Source organism: Haliaeetus albicilla, chromosome 18, assembly GCF_947461875.1.
Source record: "Haliaeetus albicilla chromosome 18, bHalAlb1.1, whole genome shotgun sequence".
Classification (NCBI taxonomy): domain Eukaryota; kingdom Metazoa; phylum Chordata; class Aves; order Accipitriformes; family Accipitridae; genus Haliaeetus; species Haliaeetus albicilla.
The window spans coordinates 28,047,419-28,072,341 of record NC_091500.1 but is presented as its reverse complement, the minus strand read 5'-3'; the positions used below and the strand labels follow the sequence as shown (position 1 = coordinate 28,072,341).

Here is a 24,923-nt window from a genome sequence, read left to right as displayed (position 1 = left end):
CCATCAGGACTGAGCCACTGCGTGGTGGGGATGGGTTGGCCGCATGTCCTCTTGGGATGACAGCCGTGTGGAGGACTGGTGCTAGCTGCCGCATCCCAATGGCTGCGTTCAAACTGCCACATCCCAACAGCAGTGGTCAAACCACCCCAGTCCAACTGCCACATCCCAACAGCCACATTCAAACTGCCACCATCCAACTGCCACATACCAGTGGCTGTTTTCAAACTGTCACCATCAAAAGGCCACATCCCAACAGCCATGTTCAAACCAATCCTAGTCCATCTGTCATATCCCAACAGCCATGTTCAAACCGCCACATCCCAACAGCCATGTTCAAACCACCCCAGTCCAACTTTCACACCCCAACAGCTATGTTCAAACCAATCCTAGTCCATCTGTCACATCCCAATGGCTGCATTCAAACTGCCACAGCCCAACAGCCCTGTTCAAACCTATCCTAGTCCATCTGTCACATCCCAATGGCCATGCTCAAACCACCCCAGCCCAACGGCCATGTTCAAACCACCCCAGCCCAACCGCCACATCCCAACAGCCCCGTTCAAACCACCACATCCCAACGGCCATGTTCAAACCACTCCAGCCCAACCGCCACATCCCAACAGCCCCGTTCAAACCACCACATCCCAATGGCCATATTCAAACCACCCCAGTCCAACTGCCCTGTTCAGACCACCATGTACCAACTGCTGCCATTCATTGCTACGTCCCAACCACAATGTCCCTGCTGGTGGCCCAACCTGCTGAGGTGCCAATCAACTAAGGGCTGGACACTTCATCCTGCTACGCTTGGGACAAGCGCAATCGCCCCACCTCATGGTCACCAGGTTGACATTGCATGTTCCCTTCTTGTGCCACACTCCTCACAGCCTCCCACCCAGCAGAGAGATGGGGAGTCTACTATGGAGGAACAAGACAACACCTCCTAAGAGGAGAGGGAAGGGCCATCTTCCTCCTCCTCACCTCAGCTGGGCAGTTCATGGCATTCAGTGATTTGCACCATAGGACAGAGCACGGTAGGCATTGCCATTCCTTATGGTGAAGAACAAAGTGTATTTTCCCTCCCCTGGGGACCATTAATTGATAAGACAACACAAGGATATCTTTTCATCTCTCTGCAGTTTATTGGTAATGAAAGAACTTGGAGGAAAGAGGTGCTGGTAGAAAGCAACCATGCAGTAGGGTTCACGCAACAGAAGGTTTGCAATAAGGCCATACATATGTCAGGTGTGAAGGAGAAGAGGGAAAGTGATCTATAAAATATTAAAGCTGCCAAATTACTCCACCAAGGGAAGGTGGACATCTCCAAAGACCTGTTTCTCACTCCTGAATCTGACTATGAGACATTATCATGTTTCTTCTGCTTACGTGAATTCCTGATATAGCTGAAACAAGCATGTGGGTAACATGCAGGACGCGCGGAAGTCGCAAAGGAAACACGGCCATTGAAAAAGAGACCTTAAAAAGTGAAAGGAAAGAGCAGTTTTATACACGCTCCTCCTCAGCCAGTGCAGCAGCCAGGGGTAGCAGCAAGAAGCGCAGCAAAAGATGCTCAGACGAGCTCTGCAGTCCCTGGTACCCTCAAGGAAGATCTTTCATCCCTGGAGGCTGGTGGAGCTCAGAGAGGAGCTGGGCTCTGCGAACAGGATGGTGTTTTGCTGCAAATCTCCCCTTAGGCAGGATGATTTAAGGAGGTTTTGAGCTATAAGGGAAACAGTTCATTTCTTTGCTGAATACCGGTTCAGGATGGAAGGGGCTGTGCTGCTGGCTGGAGAAAGGAAAATATGCTTCTTTCCTTGGAGGGACTGAGGTCATGACTCAGTATTTTACACCCGAAGATTTAACCGTTGTGGTTGTGACACATCTCCGCACAGAGGAGGATCCACCCCCTGAGATGAAGTTGCCACCTCCAGAGCTGCACATTCTTCCACTTCCAGAAGAGAAGCCACCGCTGAGTATTCCTCCTCCCATTCCACAGCTGCCTCCAATGATGCTTCCTCCTCCGACCGCACATACTCCCCCTCCCATGCCACTGCTGGCTCCAAAGCCACCAGCTCTGCCTCCAGCAATGGTGGTTCTGCCTACCACAGCTGCAAGAGAAGGACAGTCTCACTGTACATCAAGTGACAGCCTGGGAATCCTCATGAAACCCAGGGTAAAAGCCATTCTGCAGAGAAAATGATGTACAGATACTTACAGACATTTACGTTGGACAAGTTATCTGCACAGAGCCTGTGTAGGGAAAGGAACACAAGCTGTAAATCTAATATAATAGAAAGCAATTAAGCTCCGTGCAATTTCCTAACAACTGCTTTTATTTCCTGTTTCATTTAACATCAGTCAAAACCACTGAGAAATATTCCCTGTGGGGACCTAATTTCTATTTTGGGCTTAAAAACTTGGGGAAAAAATGAAAGTAAATCAGATATCAACATTAAATAGGTTGTGAGAGATGATTAAACCTCCACCTGTCCCAAGGAGAGACATTACTTTGGCCAGACCAACCTGACAGCAGGTCTCACCTGTTCTCCTCTCCCTCCAGCAGTTTCCTGTACATGGCAATCTCAACGTCCAGCGCAATCTTGATGTTCAGCAGCTCCTGGTACTCCTTCAGCAAGCGAGCCAGCTCCTCCTTGTCTTTGCTCAGGGCACATTCCAGCTCTTCCAGTTTCCTCCGAGCATCCTTGAGGGCCATCTCACCCCGCTCCTCGGCCTCAGCAATGGCTGACTGCAGCTGATGGTTCTGAAGAGGAAAAAAGAACTTTCTCAGTTCCCTTCTGCAACACCCCCACCCCTCACTGGAGCAGCCCTCAGGGCACAGACTGGAGGGAAAATAGGCAGGAACCATCAATCTCCTCCAAAGGACCTGAATTTCAATGACTACGTTTCCCTCATGCTGTCCTTAGCACACCACCCAGCTCAGTCATGACCCAGCCTGATGCCATTACCCAACAAGATGCTGAACAACCCCTACCTGCTTCTTCACGTTCTCAATCTCAGCCCGCAGCCTCTGGACGTTCCTGGTCAACTCTTGGATCTCTATCTTGGTGTTGCGCAGGCTGTCCCCATGTCTTCCAGCAGTGTTCTGCAGCTCTTCATACTGATGGCATGGAGACAAAAGCACCCATCAGTGACACAACCTATCCAGAACTCAGGCGGTTCCCTTGTTCTGTGCCAAGGAAGGCATTAAGCAGCAGAGACTGTCTCATGTGCTTTGACTGCTTCCCAACTCACCCGGCTCTGGTACCAAGCCTCAGCTTCAGCTCTGCTGTTCTGAGCAATCTGCTCGTACTGACGCCTGACCTCCTCAATGATACTGTCCAGATCCAGGTGCCGATTATTGTCCATGGACACCACCACAGACAGGTCCCGGCTGATTGTCTGCATCTGAGCCAGTTCCTACAACCAAGGCATGAGTTAGCCTGACCATCCGAGAAGGGCAGAAAAGAGCAGCAAGTCCAGGCAGCCACTCCAGACCAAATCCACCTGGGACCTCCATGTCCAACCTCAGTGTCTTTGGCCACCACACACCTCATTGCAACGCCAGCCAGCCCAGGGGAAGGGAGAGCTCTTACCTCCTCGTACATACACCTCAAGAAGTTGATTTCATCAGTCAGAGCTCCCACCTTGGCTTCCAGCTCTACTTTAGTCATGTAGGCACAGTCCACATCCTAAAGGAAAGATCACACAGATAGACAACAACTTTGTCCCATCCCAGAAGAGTTGTTGGCAACCAGTGCCTCCTGTTGGAAGCTGCCCGTCTTGGTGCTGCCGCCTTCCAACGTCTTTGCAGCCTGTCCCCACAAAACCCCCTCTCTCCTGGTCCCTCTGTGACTCACCTTCTTGAGCACCACAAACTCGTTCTCAGCAGCGGTGCGCCTGTTGATTTCTTCTTCGTACCTGTTGAAGGGGACAAGACGAGTCTCTTGGACTCTTCATCAGTCAACCGGTGGAACCCCCCTTCCCTCCATGGCAACCTCGGCCCCACTTCTACAGAGCTCCACAGCAAAGGGAAGACAGTGTGGGAATCTCCAAGCTGCCTTAGCTCTCCTGTCCTGGTGCTCATTTCTTCCTTAGTCTGCCACTGCACTTACTTGGTTTTGTACTCCTCCACGTATTGCCGCATGTTCTGCAGCTCCGACTCCAGCTGTCCCCTCTGTCCCAGGAGAGACTCCAACCTCCTCCTCAGGTTCTGGATGTAATTTTCAAAGATGACATCGAGGTTCTTCCTTGGCCCTGAAGGCCCTTGCTGTTGGAGGAGCTCCCACTTGGTGGAGAGGACCTTGTTCTGTTGCTCCAGGAAGCGGACCTGAAAGCCCACAAAGAGGTGTGTGAGATACTCACCCAGGGAGACATCACACTACTCAAACCTCCTGCTTATTTGGGAGGCCAACGGAATCATTTCCCAAATCTCCAACAGGACTGTGGCTAGTTGAAAGCCAGTTTTCCAAGAGAGGGATTCATCCCTTCTTTCTCCTCTTTTTTCAATTATCCTTGAATTTCTCCTCTTTTCTCCTCCTACATTTTTTATGTATTGGAATTATTACACTCCAGATTTGCAGTATATTGTCATTTCCAATTGCAAATTTTGACCCACATTAATTTGCAGAAGCATCAGATCATTTTCTACCTTACAGTAAATGAAATCCCATATGTCTCAGTATCAGAGAACATTCCTCTTACCAGATACAATAAGTATCTGCTATATATTTATGGCATATATGCCATATATTTAAAAAACTACGAATCACATTCATAACCAATGTTCTCCCAGTGCAGACAGTCTAAAGAATACTCATCTGTACTTGATCTGAAATAAGGAATAGTCAGGAATTAATTGAAAGCTCATTCCTACAGTCTAAGTTCCTTGAGAAGAAATTATCCTTGAAAAAGGACAGACTTAAAGAACCGCTTAAGATAACTGACTATATCATGATCAGTTTGGCCTGACTGCACAGAGAACACTAGAGGCAAAACCTAAGGAATAATTTGGATCAACTAAACCTAGAGAAATTCCTTTGGTTTCTCTGCAGATGGAAAATTTTTACATTTCCTTAGGAGACTCCATGGAAACACTACCAGCCTTCCAGACCTGGGAACACTGAGCTAAGAAGGACAATATTTCCCTCTCCACAGCACAGAAAAGTTCCTCAGAGTCCCCATTCCCAAGCAAATACAGTTGCAGCCTCTCACCTTGTCAATGAAAGAGGCAAACTGATTGTTAAGAGTCTTGATCTGTTCCTTCTCCTGGCACTTCACTTGTTGGATCTGAGGATCAATATCAACATGGACCGGCCGCAGGAGGGTTGGGTCAACCTGGACCGGTTGGATGCCTCCAGGGAACCCAGGACCACCTCTCACAGGACCACCAAAGCTGCCTATTCCTCCACCAATGACACCTCCTCCAATGCTGCCAAATCCTCCTCCATAGCCTCCACCAAAGCCACCAATTCTACATCCATATCCACTGCCATAAGAGCCACCCATGGAAATTCTTCCGCTGCCACCCATGTTATGGAGGCTCCTGCTGCTAAAACCTCCACAACGTCCGCTGCCTCCAATTCCCCTGGATGTGGAGAACGAGCTATAGCTGATCCTGGTTCTGCCCCCACTTCCTCCAAAGCCACCACCGATGGCAGAACAAGAGCTGTATCCCCTTTTGCTTCCGACTCCAAAGCTTCTACAGATTGACTGCCGAGACATGGCTGTTCCTTCCAAGCAGAGACGAGGAGAGCAAAAAGACCAACGGAGCTGTGCTGCTGAGGGATGAATGCAGAGAGAAGTGTGCACAGTCTTCTCTGGTTCCACGGCTTTAGGCATTCCCTTTTATCTGTTTCTGGAGGTGGGCTGGGTCTACAAGGGCGTGAAGAGGAAACAAATTTACTGTCTTCATCAGCTTGGTGCGGTTAACAGATTTTTGCCAAATTGTTGACTCCACCCAGAAATACGCTTTGCAATGCAGAAGAGAATAAAAGAGCAAGAGCATGGAAACAGGTCTCAATGAGTAAGTGGACTTTCATATCTTTATGGCATCTGGAAAAATATGTTTTACAGTGATGTAGTCATGTTCTTCCCTCCTCCCACCTTTCTATCTGTTCTTAATGATTTTGCTGTTTGTCTGGATCTAGATCTTTTGCACTGACACTCAATGTCAGGAAAGCATTTTGGTGAAAACCAACTAGAATGAGACTTTCACAATTCCCCCGAGCACACCCCAAATTTCCTTCTGAAGCGGAAAATTGCTGATGGCTTTCCAAGAGACAGTTTCACAGTATGGAGCAAAAACACCACACATTAACGTTTAACAACGGTCAGCATTTTTTTTTATCGGGAAAGGAGGTGCTTAGTTCCTTTCCTAAGAGCATCAATTGGGATGGGAGTGCCTTCTTCTAGTGCACATTCCTGCAAAATGTGTCTCCCAGAGTCTGAGATAACCTCGTACCAAGACTCTGAGCACCAGAGTGGAATGAGCAAGAGAACAACGATGTCCAAGCTCCTTCCTTGTGCTTTTCAGGTGGCCACAGGGATTGCCGAACCTGCAGAGGACTGAAAGGACGCTTCAGGCACTAGATGCGGTAATGATGACTGAAGACAGACAAATAGCAGAGAAATGCAAATAGGGATAACAGTGACTTGTTAAAATGGTTGGGGTTTTTTTATTTAAGTTGGTAGGAAAATGATCAGGCTGAGTTCATCATACTTGATCGTTCTGAAATAAGGGACAACTAAAAGGTGGAAGAAGATCTGATGCTTTCTTAAGTAATAACAGTTAAAGTATTGCTGTATATGAAGAGTGCTTTAAGAGGTATGGCAACTTTGCCCACACCTTTGACCACAGTAAATTTGGGGTGGGGGAGAGAAGGGGTGCCGACCAAATTCATGTTAGAATAATGTGTTTTTAAGACAGCAGCTGCTGTTTCAAACTAGAAAACAATAATGATTAATTTCATGGACAAGCTATCTGGCTATGAAGTAGGAAGTTCAGCTGAAAGACATCTTGTAGATATCTTCTGGATCTCATTAGTCAAATATATATTTTAGTTACACATGTGAAATCTAAGAAAAAAAAAAAACCAGTATTTTCCTAGTGCTTAGTTCCAGAAAATCATCAATAAAAGCCAAGGAAAATATATTTGAAACCTTCTAAGCATTTCAGCAATCCAATATTATACTATATTTAAGCTTACAAACTGTACTATACATGTATGTTTGAATTTTCAGAATCACCCACAACACTTGTGCAACTAAATGTTGTTTGAAAGTATCACTAGGTAACAGCCTTCAGCCACAGACACAACCAGCCCAGAGAATCACTTTCAAAAGCCACCAGAGCAATCAGAAACATAAATGCCATTGACTGCCACTGAGACAGAGGCTGCTGGACACCACAGACTCTTCACAGAATGGGGCGTAGGGCAGTGGAGATCCTTACCCTTGAGGGGGACTCAGGTCATGGTTGGCCAAGGGTTATCCTACCCTTGAAGGACACAATTCACGGTTGGCCAAGGGTTATCCTAGCCTTGAGGGGGACTCAAGTCATGGTTGGCCAAGGGTAGTCCAGATGTGTGTGGCCTGCCCTATGCAACAGGCTGCAGCTGGAGAATGAGCAGCCATCCCTACAGCAGGGAGGGGACACCTGCCCTTTCAAAAGCAGCTTGAATGAAGAGGGTCTTATTCCTCAGCTGTCATCCCCAAGACAGAGGGTTAAGTTCTCCACTTCATTCTACAGCCCAGTGCACTCGCTCATGGTGAGCAGTCCCGGGAAGCTGTAGGGTAACTCCATTTTGGGTTAGAGAAAGCAGGTCATCTCTTCTCGTGGCCTCTCTCCAGATTGCCAAATGCATGGTAGCTGCCTTTCTCAGTAAGCAGCATGACTTGGTTGTAACATCCCACATGGCGGCTCCACGACAAGGGAGAAGATCTGTTAAGTCAGCCAAATGCCTGGATGCTGGCCACATTCAGCACATACAGATAAGACGCCCAGATTGAGTCACCCTGACGTCTTCAGACAAGATGCGAAGATTATACCAAACCTGGAGTCACTTCAGCCTCCTCCAGGTAAAACTCGATAGACAGCCTAGGCTCCAGCCGGCTGTTCCTTCAGATCTCTTACGCAAGGAGCTGTGCACAGCAAAATCATCAACACCAGGCAAAATGTAAACTCTGCAGAAAAATATAGATGGAGACCAAGCCAGGCTGCAGCTTCGGATCTCACGCAGCAAAGAGATTCTGGCATGAAACTCAAGAGGGAGCATAGCGGAGGATGTCGCAATGACTTCTCACAACAATGCCTACAAAGCCGTGTTTCAGATTTTAAAGCAGAGGAGAAATACAGTCTTAAAAGTAAGAATGAAAACAGGTGACTCTTGCCCCAAGCCAAACCCAAAAGTGCTCTTGGCACAGCCCCAGCTTCTCAGAGGCATTGCCTTCTCATCGTCTTCTGTTTGGGCCAAACCCAGTCACGTTCCCCAGCTCTAGCACACTTCTGCGGGGCTCTAAAGCAAGTCAACGTCCCTCTTCCAGGAGCCCTGTAACCATTCCCCACTGCCTCGCCTGGACCTATTCTGAGGTCTGCAGCTTCCTGACCTGCTACGGGGACACTGGCAGCTCACAGCAGGTTGTTGTGGGACTCCTGAACCACTGCTGAAAGTGGTTTCTGTCTCTTTGATCTCTTCTTGTGGTGGAGGAACTGAAGCACGGCACAGATCAAACACGCCAGCATTCTTCTCCCAGTCCCCCCTCCTGGAGCTAGACCAACTCTCTCCCTCTCGCTCTCCACGTAAAGAAGAGACACTGGGGGAATGAATCGACTTTTCAGGGAGCTGATGGGTACCTGAGCCCACGGGTTTGGGATGAATCACGCCTTCCCAGGCCTTTATGTTCCCGCTTCTGGTGAAGGAAGGGGAGGGTGAGCTAGTGGTTCTCAAGCACTCCTGGTGCTCGTAGGGTGCCGAGCTGTGCAGCCTGCCTGGCCACATCCTACTTCTACACCAGGGGGTAGGTGCTTGGCCAACGTCCATACCCATGCTTCCAGGCAGCTGGAAACCCGCCCTCCCACCGCTGCCCACAAGACTCCTACCATTGCCACCTTCCCCTACCACAAACCAAAGTCCACTCCAAGGCAGGAAACTCAGATGAACCGACAACAGCAGACTGATCTGATGTCTGCTCCCACCCTGCTGCTGCCGATTTCCATCATCAATCAACGTGTTTGGGTCTCTACTGGTTTCGCCACTATGCACTGTCAGCATTCCTGCATAAATCCCATAACTTTTTGGTAGTGATTCAGCATGCCCTGTACACAGGTTCTTCCTGCTCTAAAAAACTGAAATCCAAGAGAGAGATAGAGAAAGCCCCCTTCCTAGAGCCGCAGCAATTCGCATGTTACCAGACCACTCCAGTAAGATGTGACACGAGCAACGGGGCACTGAGTGCCTCAGTTTGCATAAAGGCTGACTCCTAAATATTGGCACAGGTGAGCCTGTAGCCTCCTCATTGATTCAGAAGGTTCTGAACACCTCTGCGCTAGAGGTTTCCAGACACACTAAATGAAGCCATCAGCTGTGGAAACGACTATATGCGGTTCCAAGGATGGGGCTATATCAGGACCTGCCCAAAAATTTAGTGGCCTCCTGAATTCCTCCATCCTAGGCTCCCAGTGCTCCTGCCTGCTCACATTTACTGCACATTGTGTGAACTGAGCATCCAGGACCCCACCATTCTAGGTATGGCTCGTGTTTTCAGGCACTGCGATGACTGATACGAGTCAAGAGGCATCACCCATGCTTGGATACTTGCCTAGCTCCGTTCACACACCCGTTCAGTTCCCTCAAAGCACAGTCACGACACATTGAACAGAACAACCCACACCTTCCCAGCAAGTCGCTTCCCCAACAGCAGAAACCTCCTTGCCTAGAAGTGGCTTCCAAAGCAACGACACAAAGACATCATGAATGTTCTCTGCAATTTATTGAGAATGGCAACATCCCAAGGAAGTAGGGCATACCACAAACAGAAGAGGAAGGGAGGTGGAGACAGTACATCTCGTTCCATGTCACAGGGGACCAGGCACTGAAGAGCAAGCTTTGTTCTCCTTTGAGAAAGTCCACGTGTGTATGAGGTCTTACCAGGTGTCATGGAGAGCAAGGACCCGCTTGCCCCACACCTACCCTCACCCCAAAGGCTAGTGAATGGAAGCAGCGGGATGTACTGCATGCAGAAGCACCCCAGGGATACGGCCATCGAGGAAGGGACATGAGGACAGAGGAAGAAAGAGGAGTTTTATACACATTTGCCACGAGGCAGCCAGAAATGTACAACACAGCAAGAAAGGCGGAGCAGTTCCCTCCTGTAAATCAGCTCTCCGTGCTGGGCATCCACACGTGAGACTTTTCTTTGCTTGGACGGTTATTTCATCACTGGGCTTGGGGCTAACGAGCAGCTCGCCAGGGCTGCTAACGGGATGCGGCATTGCCACGAGACTCCCCTGATGGGACCGAGCCAGGTAGACGTGCTGGCATGTGGTGGGCCGTGAGGGACACAGTTCGTTTCATTGCAGGACACCGGAGCTGGATTTCAGGAGGTTGGGCTGCTGCCGGGAGAAGAGAGGGGCTGCTTCTTTCCTTTTTCAAGCTGGCTTGGGGGCTCAGAATCTCACTCCTGAAGATTTGACGGAGGTGGTCGTGACGCATCTCCGTATGGAGGACGATCCCCCACCAGAGCCGAAGTTGCCACCTCCAGAGCCGCACAGCCTTCCACTTCCAGAAGAGAAGCCACCGCTGTACATCCCTCCTCCCATTCCACAGCTGCCGCCCATGCTTCCACCTCCGATGCTGCTTCCTACTCCACAGAGGCCTCCTCCCATTCCTCCGCCCATGCCGCTGCCGCCTCCCATTCCTCCTCCCATGCCGCTGCCGCCTCCGAAGCCTCCTCCCATGCCGCTGCCGCCTCCGAAGCCTCCTCCCATGCCTCCTCTGCCTCCAGAGATGCTGGTCCTGCCTACCACGGCTGGAAGAGAAGCACAGGTTACATACAGGCTGTCCACTGGCAGGCTGTGTCTCAAAAAGACGTGGTCTGCTACTACGTCTCAAGGAAACAGATGCAGATACTTACAGACATTGACGTTGGACATGCCATCGTTGCACAGCCTGTGAAAGAAAACACAACCTGTTTATCCCAAGGGAAGTGCACATTTCTTCGGCTGAGAATTTCCCTTATTTACAAGTTATATACACCCTATTCTTTCTGAATTTCCTAATTATTCTTTAAAACAAATGAGCAACCTTGAACTTAACATTCTTATAAGAAACATCGAATATATACTTAAGGCTAAGAATTAGAGCATGAGTGATACGAAATTTATCTTTATAGTGCATGCAAAGATTTTACCCACACATAGTATAATCTGTCAAGAATTTAGTCAAATAGATAGACAGAAAGGTACCTGTTCTCCTCTCCCTCCAGCAGTTTCCTGTACATGGCAATCTCAACGTCCAGCGCAATCTTGATGTTCAGCAGCTCCTGGTACTCCTTCAGCAAGCGAGCCAGCTCCTCCTTGTCTTTGCTCAGGGCACATTCCAGCTCTTCCAGTTTCCTCCGAGCATCCTTGAGGGCCATCTCACCCCGCTCCTCGGCCTCAGCAATGGCTGACTGCAGCTGATGGTTCTGAAGAGGAAAAAAGAACTTTCTCAGTTCCCTTCTGCAACACCCCCACCCCTCACTGGAGCAGCCCTCAGGGCACAGACTGGAGGGAAAATAGGCAGGAACCATCAATCTCCTCCAAAGGACCTGAATTTCAATGACTACGTTTCCCTCATGCTGTCCTTAGCACACCACCCAGCTCAGTCATGACCCAGCCTGATGCCATTACCCAACAAGATGCTGAACAACCCCTACCTGCTTCTTCACGTTCTCAATCTCAGCCCGCAGCCTCTGGACGTTCCTGGTCAACTCTTGGATCTCTATCTTGGTGTTGCGCAGGCTGTCCCCATGTCTTCCAGCAGTGTTCTGCAGCTCTTCATACTGATGGCATGGAGACAAAAGCACCCATCAGTGACACAACCTATCCAGAACTCAGGCGGTTCCCTTGTTCTGTGCCAAGGAAGGCATTAAGCAGCAGAGACTGTCTCATGTGCTTTGACTGCTTCCCAACTCACCCGGCTCTGGTACCAAGCCTCAGCTTCAGCTCTGCTGTTCTGAGCAATCTGCTCGTACTGACGCCTGACCTCCTCAATGATGCTCTCCAGATCCAGGTGCCGATTGTTGTCCATGGACACCACCACAGACAGGTCCCGGCTGATTGTCTGCATCTGAGCCAGTTCCTACAACCAAGGCATGAGTTAGCCTGACCATCCGAGAAGGGCAGAAAAGAGCAGCAAGTCCAGGCAGCCTCTCCGGACCAAATCCACCTGGGACCTCCATGTCCAACCTCAGTGTCTTTGGCCACCACACACCTCATTGCAACGCCAGCCAGCCCAGGGGAAGGGAGAGCTCTTACCTCCTCGTAGATGCACCTCAAGAAGTTGATTTCATCAGTCAGAGCTCCCACCTTGGCTTCCAGCTCTACTTTAGTCATGTAGGCACAGTCCACATCCTAAAGGAAAGATCACACAGATAGACAACAACTTTGTCCCATCCCAGAAGAGTTGTTGGCAACCAGTGCCTCCTGTTGGAAGCTGCCCGTCTTGGTGCTGCCGCCTTCCAACGTCTTTGCAGCCTGTCCCCACAAAACCCCCTCTCTCCTGGTCCCTCTGTGACTCACCTTCTTGAGCACCACAAACTCGTTCTCAGCAGCGGTGCGCCTGTTGATTTCTTCTTCGTACCTGTTGAAGGGGACAAGATGAGTCTCTTGGACTCTTCATCAGTCAACCGGTGGAACCCCCCTTCCCTCCATGGCAACCTCGGCCCCATTTCTACAGAGCTCCACAGCAAAGGGAAGACAGTGTGGGAATCTCCAAGCTGCCTTAGCTCTCCTGTCCTGGTGCTCATTTCTTCCTTAGTCTGCCACTGCACTTACTTGGTTTTGTACTCCTCCACGTATTGCCGCATGTTCTGCAGCTCCGACTCCAGCTGTCCCCTCTGTCCCAGGAGAGACTCCAACCTCCTCCTCAGGTTCTGGATGTAATTTTCAAAGATGACATCGAGGTTCTTCCTTGGCCCTGAAGGCCCTTGCTGTTGGAGGAGCTCCCACTTGGTGGAGAGGACCTTGTTCTGTTGCTCCAGGAAGCGGACCTGAAAGCCCACAAAGAGGTGTGTGAGATACTCACCCGGGGAGACATCACACTACTCAAACCTCCTGCTTATTTGGGAGGCCAACGGAATCATTTCCCAAATCCCCAACTATGGCTCATTCAAACATCCAAGCTCCTAAATTGCATGACAAGCATTATTAAATTTTGAGTCATTCTGAACTCCTCACTTTGGGACAAACAGATGTTGCCAATAGAAAACAGCATCTCTATTTTCCATAGCATCAGTTTTGGACATTGGTATCATCTTTGCAGTAGTGAAGTCAAGAAAATAATGATTTTTTTCATCTAACCTCACATAAATTCTCTTTACAAGGGATTTTGTATTTCTTTGGTTTCTATTTGAAATGAAAATAACCAAGAGTGTTGGAAATGTATTTAACACTCTGAAGTTTATAGAATCAGTTCCTTGAAAAGCATGTTTCCTCAAAAAGAAAAGCATAGTAATGAGAACTCTTAGGACAACTAAATAGACGATGATGACTACCCTGAATCACTAGAAATTAGGCTGAAGAGATGACTAGGCAAGAGAATCTACAGAATGCCCTGCAGATGTCCTCTTTAATCTTCCATTAGCATGAAAACCTTGTCTATTGTTCAGTATTACTTAATAAGACCTTAACGACAACTTGCTGCTAAGGCATCAGTCTTGCAAACTTTAACAAGTACTTGTTGGTAGGGAAAAAAATGCCCTTTCCACACCACAGGAAAGTAATTTAAAATGCCCACCTCCAAACAATCACAGTCCTAAATTCTCACCTTATCAATGAAGGAGGCAAACTGATTGTTAAGAGTCTTAATCTGCTCCTTCTCCTGGTTTTTCACTTGCTGGATTTGGGGGTCAATCTCAACATGGACTGGCCGCAGGAGGCTTGGGTCAACTTGCACTGGGTGGATGCCTCCGGGGAAGCCAGGGCCACCAAAGCCACCCATTCCTCCACCACCCATTCCTCCACCACCCATTCCTCCACCAAAGCCACCCATTCCTCCACCACCCATTCCTCCACCACCCATTCCTCCTCCAAAGCCACCCATTCCTCCACCACCCATTCCTCCACAACTCATTCCTCCACCAAAGCCACCCATTCCTCCTCCATAGCCTCCACCAAAGCCACCCATTCTGCCTCCGTATCCTCCACCGCCATAGCATCCACCCACGGTAATTCTTCTGCTGCCACCCATGTTATGGAGGCTCCTGCTGCTAAAACCTCCACAATGTCCACCTCCTCCACCTCCCCTGGATGAGGAGTATGAACTGTAACTGATCCTGCTTCTGCCGCCACCTCCACCAAAGCCACCACCGATGGCAGAGCAAGAGCTGTAGCCCCTTCTACTCCCGCCTCCAAAGCTTCTGCAGACAGACTGCCGAGACATGGCGGTTTCTTCCAAGCAGAGTCAAAATCAAGAAGAGCAGAAAGACCAATGGAGCTGTGCTACTGAGGGATGGATGCAGAGAGAAGTGTGCACAGTCTTCTCTAACTCCACAGCTTCAGGCACTCCCTTTTATTCGCTTCTGGAGGTGGGCTGGGACAGCATGGGCGTGAAGGTGGAAACCAATTTATTTTCATCAGCACGGTGTTGTTGACAGATTCTCAGCTGAGCTTTTCCATATTTGGGCCTGCCTAGAAACACACCCTGCAATATAGAAGTGAGTAAAAGAACAAGAACATTGAAACAGGTCTCAATGACTAAGTGGACTTTCATATCTTTATGACATCTTTGGAATCAACTTTTACAATAATGCGCTTTTCTGCAGCCCCTTATTGGATTTCCAGCCTTCATTAATGGTTCCCAATAATTCCAGATACCGATCTTTCCAATCAAAACTCCACTGAAAGGAGAAGTTTTGATGAAATCCCAGCTATAATATAGCTTTCACAATTCCTTAAACACACCCTAAATCCCCTTTTTATAGGTAAAATTGCCTTTGGCATTTTAGTAGTTTCCCAATCTTGAACATGAACTCATGACACCAAAGTTTGAAGAGACTCAGCATATTCTCCTGCTAGAAAGGAGAAACATCTCTCTGGAGTGCACGTGGTGTCACTTTGAATGGGAGTGTCTTCTACCTGTGGATTAAATTCCCTCCAACTGTATCTCCCCAAATCTGTGACAACTAACTGGGACCTTGGATGATACTGGAGCAGAGCAAAGAAGACAACTTGAATCATCACGCTCCTTCTCTGTGCCCTTCTGAGGGCGAAGGATAATGACAACCTGTGGAAGAACGAAGGGACATGTCGGGCACCTGCTTCAGTGGTGATGACTGGGGACAGACAGAGAAGCACTATAGAAGCAGAATGACAGATGAACAATTCAAGATGGTGAGGAGTTCTTGCTGCTCAGATGAATGTTGCTGACCTCCTCTTTACCTGGTTATTTCCAAAGATGAGACAACTGAAGTGGAAAAAACTGTTGAGAAATGGAGCTGTTACAAATTCTAAGGCATAGTATATCCTCTTGATTTCAAATATTCTGTTCCTAAAGGAACATATTTTAGAAATGTATTCTGTAGGATGTGTCTGAATAAAGAAGCTCATTTTTGGATTGCATGTAAATAATTACTCATAAATTTCCAGATTACAATAGAAAATATACAATGATACTGATGTGCAGTGTTCTGAAGAAACTAGATTGTAGGTGTTGGTTAAAACGAAACTGAGGTCTGTAAATACTATTTTACAGGCATTCTGAAGGTATTATCTGTCTGGATATTATCAATCAAATATATGTTTAAGTTAATGAATGAAGTATACAGTATCTCTAGATAATAGCCAGCACAAGTAAACAAAAAGTGACAGAGAAAATACACATTACAGAACTTCAAAAGATTTAAAACAAAAATGAACAGGAATCTAAGGTCATTAAAAAGACCTACTCATGAACATATACATTCATGAGGAATTTTCAGAATCTCTTCTGACTTGTGCAACTAAATGCTGTTTGAAAGTATCACTAGGTAACAGCCTTCAGCCACAGACACAACCAGCCCAGAGAATCACTTTCAAAAGCCACCAGAGCAATCAGAAACATAAATGCCATTGACTGCCACTGAGACAGAGGCTGCTGGACACCACAGACTCTTCACAGAATGGGGCGTAGGGCAGTGGAGATCCTTACCCTTGAGGGGGACTCAGGTCATGGTTGGCCAAGGGTTATCCTACCCTTGAAGGACACAATTCACGGTTGGCCAAGGGTTATCCTAGCCTTGAGGGGGACTCAAGTCATGGTTGGCCAAGGGTAGTCCAGATGTGTGTGGCCTGCCCTATGCAACAGGCTGCAGCTGGAGAATGAGCAGCCATCCCTACAGCAGGGAGGGGACACCTGCCCTTTCAAAAGCAGCTTGAATGAAGAGGGTCTTATTCCTCAGCTGTCATCCCCAAGACAGAGGGTTAAGTTCTCCACTTCATTCTACAGCCCAGTGCACTCGCTCATGGTGAGCAGTCCCGGGAAGCTGTAGGGTAACTCCATTTTGGGTTAGAGAAAGCAGGTCATCTCTTCTCGTGGCCTCTCTCCAGATTGCCAAATGCATGGTAGCTGCCTTTCTCAGTAAGCAGCATGACTTGGTTGTAACATCCCACATGGCGGCTCCACGACAAGGGAGAAGATCTGTTAAGTCAGCCAAATGCCTGGATGCTGGCCACATTCAGCACATACAGATAAGACGCCCAGATTGAGTCACCCTGACGTCTTCAGACAAGATGCGAAGATTATACCAAACCTGGAGTCACTTCAGCCTTCTCCAGGTAAGACTCAATATCAAGCCTAGGCTCCAGCCGTTCCTTCAGATCTCTTACACAAAGGGTTGTACGCAGCAAAATCATCAACACCAGGCAAAATGTAAACTCTGCAGAAAAATATAGATGGAGACCAAGCCAGGCTGCAGCTTCGGATCTCACGCAGCAAAGAGATTCTGGCATGAAACTCAAGAGGGAGCATAGCGGAGGATGTCGCAATGACTTCTCACAACAATGCCTACAAAGCCGTGTTTCAGATTTTAAAGCAGAGGAGAAATACAGTCTTAAAAGTAAGAATGAAAACAGGTGACTCTTGCCCCAAGCCAAACCCAAAAGTGCTCTTGGCACAGCCCCAGCTTCTCAGAGGCATTGCCTTCTCATCGTCTTCTGTTTGGGCCAAACCCAGTCACGTTCCCCAGCTCTAGCACACTTCTGCGGGGCTCTAAAGCAAGTCAACGTCCCTCTTCCAGGAGCCCTGTAACCATTCCCCACTGCCTCGCCTGGACCTATTCTGAGGTCTGCAGCTTCCTGACCTGCTACGGGGACACTGGCAGCTCACAGCAGGTTGTTGTGGGACTCCTGAACCACTGCTGAAAGTGGTTTCTGTCTCTTTGATCTCTTCTTGTGGTGGAGGAACTGAAGCACGGCACAGATCAAACACGCCAGCATTCTTCTCCCAGTCCCCCCTCCTGGAGCTAGACCAACTCTCTCCCTCTCGCTCTCCACGTAAAGAAGAGACACTGGGGGAATGAATCGACTTTTCAGGGAGCTGATGGGTACCTGAGCCCACGGGTTTGGGATGAATCACGCCTTCCCAGGCCTTTATGTTCCCGCTTCTGGTGAAGGAAGGGGAGGGTGAGCTAGTGGTTCTCAAGCACTCCTGGTGCTCGTAGGGTGCCGAGCTGTGCAGCCTGCCTGGCCACATCCTACTTCTACACCAGGGGGTAGGTGCTTGGCCAACGTCCATACCCATGCTTCCAGGCAGCTGGAAACCCGCCCTCCCACCGCTGCCCACAAGACTCCTACCATTGCCACCTTCCCCTACCACAAACCAAAGTCCACTCCAAGGCAGGAAACTCAGATGAACCGACAACAGCAGACTGATCTGATGTCTGCTCCCACCCTGCTGCTGCCGATTTCCATCATCAATCAACGTGTTTGGGTCTCTACTGGTTTCGCCACTATGCACTGTCAGCATTCCTGCATAAATCCCATAACTTTTTGGTAGTGATTCAGCATGCCCTGTACACAGGTTCTTCCTGCTCTAAAAAACTGAAATCCAAGAGAGAGATAGAGAAAGCCCCCTTCCTAGAGCCGCAGCAATTCGCATGTTACCAGACCACTCCAGTAAGATGTGACACGAGCAACGGGGCACTGAGTGCCTCAGTTTGCATAAAGGCTGACTCCTAAATATTGGCACAGGTGAGCCTGTAGCCTCCTCATTGATTCAGAAGGTTCTGAACACCTCTGCGCTAGAGGTTTCCAGACACACTAAATGAAGCCATCAGCTGTGGAAACGACTATATGCGGTTCCAAGGATGGGGCTATATCAGGACCTGCCCAAAAATTTAGTGGCCTCCTGAATTCCTCCATCCTAGGCTCCCAGTGCTCCTGCCTGCTCACATTTACTGCACATTGTGTGAACTGAGCATCCAGGACCCCACCATTCTAGGTATGGCTCGTGTTTTCAGGCACTGCAATGACTGATACGAGTCAAGAGGCATCAACCATGCTTGGATACTTGCCTAGCTCCGTTCACACACCCGTTCAGTTCCCTCAAAGCACAGTCACGACACATTGAACAGAACAACCCACACCTTCCCAGCAAGTCGCTTCCCCAACAGCAGAAACCTCCTTGCCTAGAAGTGGCTTCCAAAGCAACGACACAAAGACATCATGAATGTTCTCTGCAATTTATTGAGAATGGCAACATCCCAAGGAAGTAGGGCATACCACAAACAGAAGAGGAAGGGAGGTGGAGACAGTACATCTCGTTCCATGTCACAGGGGACCAGGCACTGAAGAGCAAGCTTTGTTCTCCTTTGAGAAAGTCCACGTGTGTATGAGGTCTTACCAGGTGTCACGGAGAGCAAGGACAAGCGGAACTGGAAGTCATGGCTCCAGAGAGAGCTCCTGCTTAGGGCCCACCTGGGGCTACCAGGTGAGCAAAGCTGCCCAGGTGCTCCAACCTGGGGCAGTGAATCCCTCTGGCCACGTGCCGAGAAGATGCTCCCTCCCCAGCTCTGCCACGGGACGAGTCCCGCTTGCCCCACACCTACCCTCACCCCAAAGGCTAGTGAATGGAAGCAGCGGGATGTACTGCATGCAGAAGCACCCCAGGGATACGGCCATCGAGGAAGGGACATGAGGACAGAGGAAGAAAGAGGAGTTTTATACACATTTGCCACGAGGCAGCCAGAAATGTACAACACAGCAAGAAAGGCGGAGCAGTTCCCTCCTGTAAATCAGCTCTCCGTGCTGGGCATCCACACGTGAGACTTTTCTTTGCTTGGACGGTTATTTCATCACTGGGCTTGGGGCTAACGAGCAGCTCGCCAGGGCTGCTAACGGGATGCGGCATTGCCACGAGACTCCCCTGATGGGACCGAGCCAGGTAGACGTGCTGGCATGTGGTGGGCCGTGAGGGACACAGTTCGTTTCATTGCAGGACGCCGGAGCTGGATTTCAGGAGGTTGGGCTGCTGCCGGGAGAAGAGAGGGGCTGCTTCTTTCCTTTTTCAAGCTGGCTTGGGGGCTCAGAATCTCACTCCTGAAGATTTGACGGAGGTGGTCGTGACGCATCTCCGTATGGAGGACGATCCCCCACCAGAGCCGAAGTTGCCACCTCCAGAGCCGCACAGCCTTCCACTTCCAGAAGAGAAGCCACCGCTGTACATCCCTCCTCCCATTCCACAGCTGCCGCCCATGCTTCCACCTCCGATGCTGCTTCCTACTCCACAGAGGCCTCCTCCCATTCCTCCGCCCATGCCGCTGCCGCCTCCCATTCCTCCTCCCATGCCGCTGCCGCCTCCGAAGCCTCCTCCCATGCCGCTGCCGCCTCCGAAGCCTCCTCCTATGCCGCTGCCGCCTCCGAAGCCTCCTCCCATGCCTCCTCTGCCTCCAGAGATGCTGGTCCTGCCTACCACGGCTGGAAGAGAAGCACAGGTTACATACAGGCTGTCCACTGGCAGGCTGTGTCTCAAAAAGACGTGGTCTGCTACTACGTCTCAAGGAAACAGATGCAGATACTTACAGACATTGACGTTGGACATGCCATCGTTGCACAGCCTGCGAAGGGAAATTGGTAAATTTTAATTACCAAACAAAAGAGGCATTGTAAAAACTCAGCACTGTATTTTCATTATCAAAACATTTTCCTGCTTCATCCTTATCAGCAACTTTGGTATCACTAAAATATTTAAGGCAGGAAGTCATTGACAATTCCTCTTTACAATGAGGTTCTTCCAGATTTGAGGTTCATTAAAAAATTTGCACATAACAGACATGAAATAGTTATACCACCTGTAGTGAACATGGTATGCCAATTATCAATCCTGACCACCCAGAGCGCAAATTGCCATATCCACCCATTTTAACCAAAAGAGCTGGTCTGAGATTACACCATTAATGTCAAAACTCAAGGCATCCAGCATAGTTCATAACATCCCTCTCAAATCAGAGGTCAAGAGTTTACCTGTTCTCCTCTCCCTCCAGCAGTTTCCTGTACATGGCAATCTCAACGTCCAGCGCAATCTTGATGTTCAGCAGCTCCTGGTACTCCTTCAGCAAGCGAGCCAGCTCCTCCTTGTCTTTGCTCAGGGCACTTTCCAGCTCTTCCAGTTTTATCCGAGCATCCTTGAGCGCCATCTCACCCCGCTCCTCAGCCTCAGCAATAGCTGCCTGCAGCTGCTGGTTCTGAGGAAGACAAAAGGGTACTTTTTCCGATCTCATTTTGTCACTTAGGATCAGCCCTCAAACCCCAAGTGGAGAAGTCAAGGAAAAAAAGGAAACATCTACACGAAGTAAACAAGGGGTTGTTGAAGAAACCGTTTCTGCCTGACACATGGTCATTTGTAATCCAACCTGATGCCAGCATCCCATGAGACAGTAGCCAACCCCTACCTGCTTCTTCACGTTCTCAATCTCAGCCCGCAGCCTCTGGATGTTCCTGGTCAACTCTTGGATCTCTATCTTGGTGTTGCGGAGGCTGTCCCCATGTCTTCCAGCCGTGCTCTGCAGCTGTTCGTACTGATGGCACCAAGACAAAGTAAACCTTCAGTGAAACATTCCTGATGCCTAGATGAGATTTGTCAACAGTTTCATAGCTCAGGTGCTGCTACAAGGACCTATCATGTTGGTCATGGATGCCCATGTAAAAGATGGTTCTGAGACTCAATTATTGGTTTTGAACTTTGAAATAGATCTTAGTGACACTAATAAGCAACCTTTGGCTTCTGAAAAGCTACTTTGGGCAAGCATTTACTAGTTAAGGTACATTTGGGGGTATCTTTATTGAGACACTTGTACCGTGCATCAAAGTGAGATTCTGAGCACCTTGAAAACAGTGAGTCAGATCCCTCAAAAGCAACACAATTCCTCTTGAGACTTCCTCATACAAGCTCCAGCACCATTAGCTTGAAGAAATGTCTCACATTGTCCTAAATTATCTGCGAACTCTAGCCATCACCCAGGGTTCCCTAACTGCTTCCCAACTCACCTGGCTCTGGTACCAAGCCTCAGCTTCAGCTCTGCTGCTCTGAGCAATCTGCTCGTACTGGCGCCTGACCTCCTCAATGATGCTCTCCAGATCCAGGTGCCGATTGTTGTCCATGGACACCACCACAGACAGGTCCCGGCTGATTGTCTGCATCTGAGCCAGTTCCTACAACCAAGGCATGAGTTAGCCTGACCATCCGAGAAGGGCAGAAAAGAGCAGCAAGTCCAGGCAGCCTCTCCGGACCAAATCCACCTGGGACCTCCATGTCCAACCTCAGTGTCTTTGGCCACCACACACCTCATTGCAACGCCAGCCAGCCCAGGGGAAGGGAGAGCTCTTACCTCCTCGTAGATGCACCTCAAGAAGTTGATTTCATCAGTCAGAGCTCCCACCTTGGCTTCCAGCTCTACTTTAGTCATGTAGGCACAGTCCACATCCTAAAGGAAAGATCACAGAGAATAGTTTCATTTCCTCTTGGAAATCCTTCAGGATCATGGAAATTACAGTCTGTGCTGAGGGTAACAGCTGTGATGGTGTTATTCAATTATGCAAATTAAAACCAAGGGACTTCAAATATCATCCCACAGATCCTACAATGTCTACAAATCCCCGTTCAAGAGGGAGTCCCCTCCAAGCACAGATGAAGCCTGGTATTCGAGTGATCACTTTGTAGTGCATGTGACTCACCTTCTTAAGCACCACAAATTCATTCTCAGCAGTTGTGCGCCTGTTGATCTCTTCCTCATACCTATGGAGAGTAAAAATACAAGCTGTGTTTCCTGAATTTTCCTGCCTAAGGCCACACTAAGCAAACTAAAAGGAAAAAAAAAAACAGAATAAAATACTTAGACTGAAAAAACTATGTCCACAATTGCCATTAAAAGTGTGTGCATGAAGAAAAACGACTGCCAAGCTGCTTGTGTTGCTTTCTGGGTTAGACTGTCACTGCACTTACTTGGTTTTGTAATCCTCGACGTATTGCTGCATGTTCTGCAGCTCCGACTCCAGCTGTCCCCTCTGTGCCAAGATTGAGTCCAGCTGCCTCCTCAGGTTCTGGATGTAATTTTCAAAGATGACATCAAGGTTCTTCCTTGGCCCTGAAGGCCCTTGCTGTTGGAGGAGCTCCCACTTGGTGGAGAGGACCTTGTTCTGTTGCTCCAGGAAGCGGACCTGAAAGCCAACACATGGAGTATCCACCATCACATGGGGAACAACAGCAGCAGCCAAGGCATCTCTTTCATCACATAAAAAGGTTCTCCTTTGCACAACAGTGAGACAACTTGTTAACGTCTCTTTTTTTTTAAATTTCTGTTCTTGCCTAAACTGCAAGATCGGGAAAAGGAGGAAATTTCTAAGTCATATTCGAGTCAAAGGAGCTTTCAAATATAGCACCAGCTCCAAGTACATTCCCATCATGGGTAGTGTAGAAATCTTAGCTTTCTAGTCTAGATTCAAAAGTCTCGATATTTGAAAACAACAAGAAAAAAATATTAGTGAATCCTTAAATGGGAGGGTATTTGGAAAGAGAATGGTACAGGAGGGAAAATTTGTGCCTGAAACCTGCAGAAGTTTGGAGGCGTTGAGCCTGCTTGCAAGAATAACCTATTAGTTGAACCTGGTGCAACAGGCTAGATTAAAGCCCTGAAGACATAGCTTTGATCTCCTATGGATGAGAGATTCTCATCTCTTCCCTAGCAGTATTTAATAAAAAGACTCTGCTCAAGCTTCTCAGCCTGCTGATATTTAGCTCAAAAAGGACAACATTTCTGCAGAACTTGAAAGTTCCTCCCAATTTTGACCCTTAATTAGACACAATCCCACCCTCTCACCTTATCAATGAAAGAGGCAAATTGGTTGTTAAGAGTCTTGATCTGTTCCTTCTCCTGGTTTTTGACTTGCTGGATCTGGGGATCAATCTCAACATGGACTGGCTGTAGGAGGGTTGGGTCAACCTGCACCGGCTGGATTCCAGGGCCACCTCTACCGGGGCCACCAAAGCCTGGTCCACCAAAGCCACCCATTCCTCCACCACCCATTCCTCCACCATAACCACCCATTCCTCCACCAAAGCCACCCATTCCTCCACCAAAGCCACCCATTCCTCCACCATAACCACCCATTCCTCCAAAGCCACCCATTCCTCCACCACCCATTCCTCCACCAAAGCTGCCTAGTCCTCCTCCATAGCCTCCACCAAAGCCACCCATTCTGCCTCCGTATCCTCCACCGCCATAGCATCCACCCATGGAAATCCTTCCACTGCCACCCATGTTATGGAGACTCTTGCTGCTAAACCCTCCACAACGTCCGCCACCTCCAAATCCCCTGGACATAGAGAATGAGCTGTAGCTGCTCCTGCTTCTGCCGCCACCTCCTCCAAAGCCACCACCGATGGCAGAGCAAGAGCTGTAGCCCCTTCTACTCCCGCCTCCAAAGCTTCTGCAGACAGACTGCCGAGACATGGCGGTTTCTTCTAAACAGAGTCAAAAATCGAGAAGATCAGAAATATCAATGGACTTGTGCTGCAAGGAGATGAGTGCAAAGAGAAGGGAAGTCAGTCCCTCTGGCTGGAGGGCAGGAGATGCTCTCTTTTATCTGTTTCTGGAGGTGGGCTGGGTTTGCATGGGCGTGAAGGAGGAGACAGTTACTGTCTTCATCAGTGTGGTGTGGTTTACAGATTTTCATCTTCAATTTGCCAAACATTGACCCTACCCAGAAACACACCCTATAATGCAGGAGAAAATTAAAAAAGATACAACTGTGTCTACCAAATGGTAGCATTCAATGACTAAGAAGTCTTATGCTTTTGCGGTATAGTAACAGCCTCCCTAGGATATACTAGTCTTTTTTTTTTCACCTTTCATCCATTGTGGTTGTTTCCCTGCTTATGTTTATCTTTATTTTGATCTTTCACTCCAAAGCCCCATGGCAGGCAAGCGCTGTAGTTCATGCCAAGTTGTAGCATGGCTTTCATAATTCCCAAAACACACCTATGTTACACCCTTAGTCGTCTTCTTACATGGAAAATTGCCCTTGGCTTTGAGAAGTAGTTTCTCAATCTAGAGCCAGGGCTCAGCAAATTGCATTTTGATGAGGCTCTGCGTCTTTTTGATAAATAAAACCTTACCAGAAACAAGGTACCGGAGCAATGTTGGCACTGGAAATTTATTTATTGTTGGACAAAACTCTTACTGAAAGTGAGTCC

At 48.7% G+C, this 24,923-nt stretch overlaps 2 protein-coding genes across 2 annotated transcripts; both read right to left on the bottom strand.

Moving 5' to 3' along the window:
* Positions 1-1,120: 1,120 nt before the first annotated feature.
* On the bottom strand, positions 1,121-5,736 carry LOC138689755 (keratin, type II cytoskeletal 6A-like). Its single transcript, XM_069806052.1, has 9 exons — positions 5,212-5,736; positions 4,113-4,327; positions 3,858-3,918; positions 3,594-3,689; positions 3,253-3,417; positions 2,993-3,118; positions 2,541-2,761; positions 2,216-2,250; positions 1,121-2,108 (listed from the first exon to the last, which is right to left on the bottom strand). Exons 1-9 carry the CDS (start codon positions 5,719-5,721, stop codon positions 1,837-1,839), a joined length of 1,701 nt encoding a protein of 566 aa, XP_069662153.1. The 5' UTR covers positions 5,722-5,736; the 3' UTR covers positions 1,121-1,836.
* A 4,444-nt stretch (positions 5,737-10,180) lies between these two features.
* LOC104320222 (uncharacterized) lies at positions 10,181-24,300 on the bottom strand. Its single transcript, XM_069806520.1, is given in 20 exon segments — positions 10,181-11,025; positions 11,131-11,165; positions 11,462-11,682; positions 11,914-12,039; positions 12,174-12,338; positions 12,515-12,610; positions 12,779-12,839; positions 13,034-13,248; positions 14,025-14,654; positions 14,656-14,808; positions 15,387-15,482; positions 19,764-20,149; positions 20,255-20,289; positions 20,696-20,916; positions 21,124-21,249; positions 21,719-21,883; positions 22,060-22,155; positions 22,406-22,466; positions 22,674-22,888; positions 23,548-24,300. Coding segments are annotated over 20 exon segments (4,098 nt in total). The 5' UTR covers positions 24,181-24,300; the 3' UTR covers positions 10,181-10,663.
* Between the last annotated feature and the right edge of the window lie 623 nt (positions 24,301-24,923).

Coding starts and splice junctions, on each gene's coding strand:
- LOC138689755 (XM_069806052.1), bottom strand. CDS start 5,721: ATGTCTCGGCAGTCAATCTGTAGAAGCTTTGGAGTCGGAAGCAAAAGG. Junction 3,919..4,112: donor GTGGAGGAGTACAAAACCAA/GTAAGTGCAGTG, acceptor CCCCTTCAACAG/GTACGAAGAAGAAATCAACA. Junction 2,109..2,215: donor CTTGTCCAACGTAAATGTCT/GTAAGTATCTGT, acceptor CTTCTCTTGCAG/CTGTGGTAGGCAGAACCACC.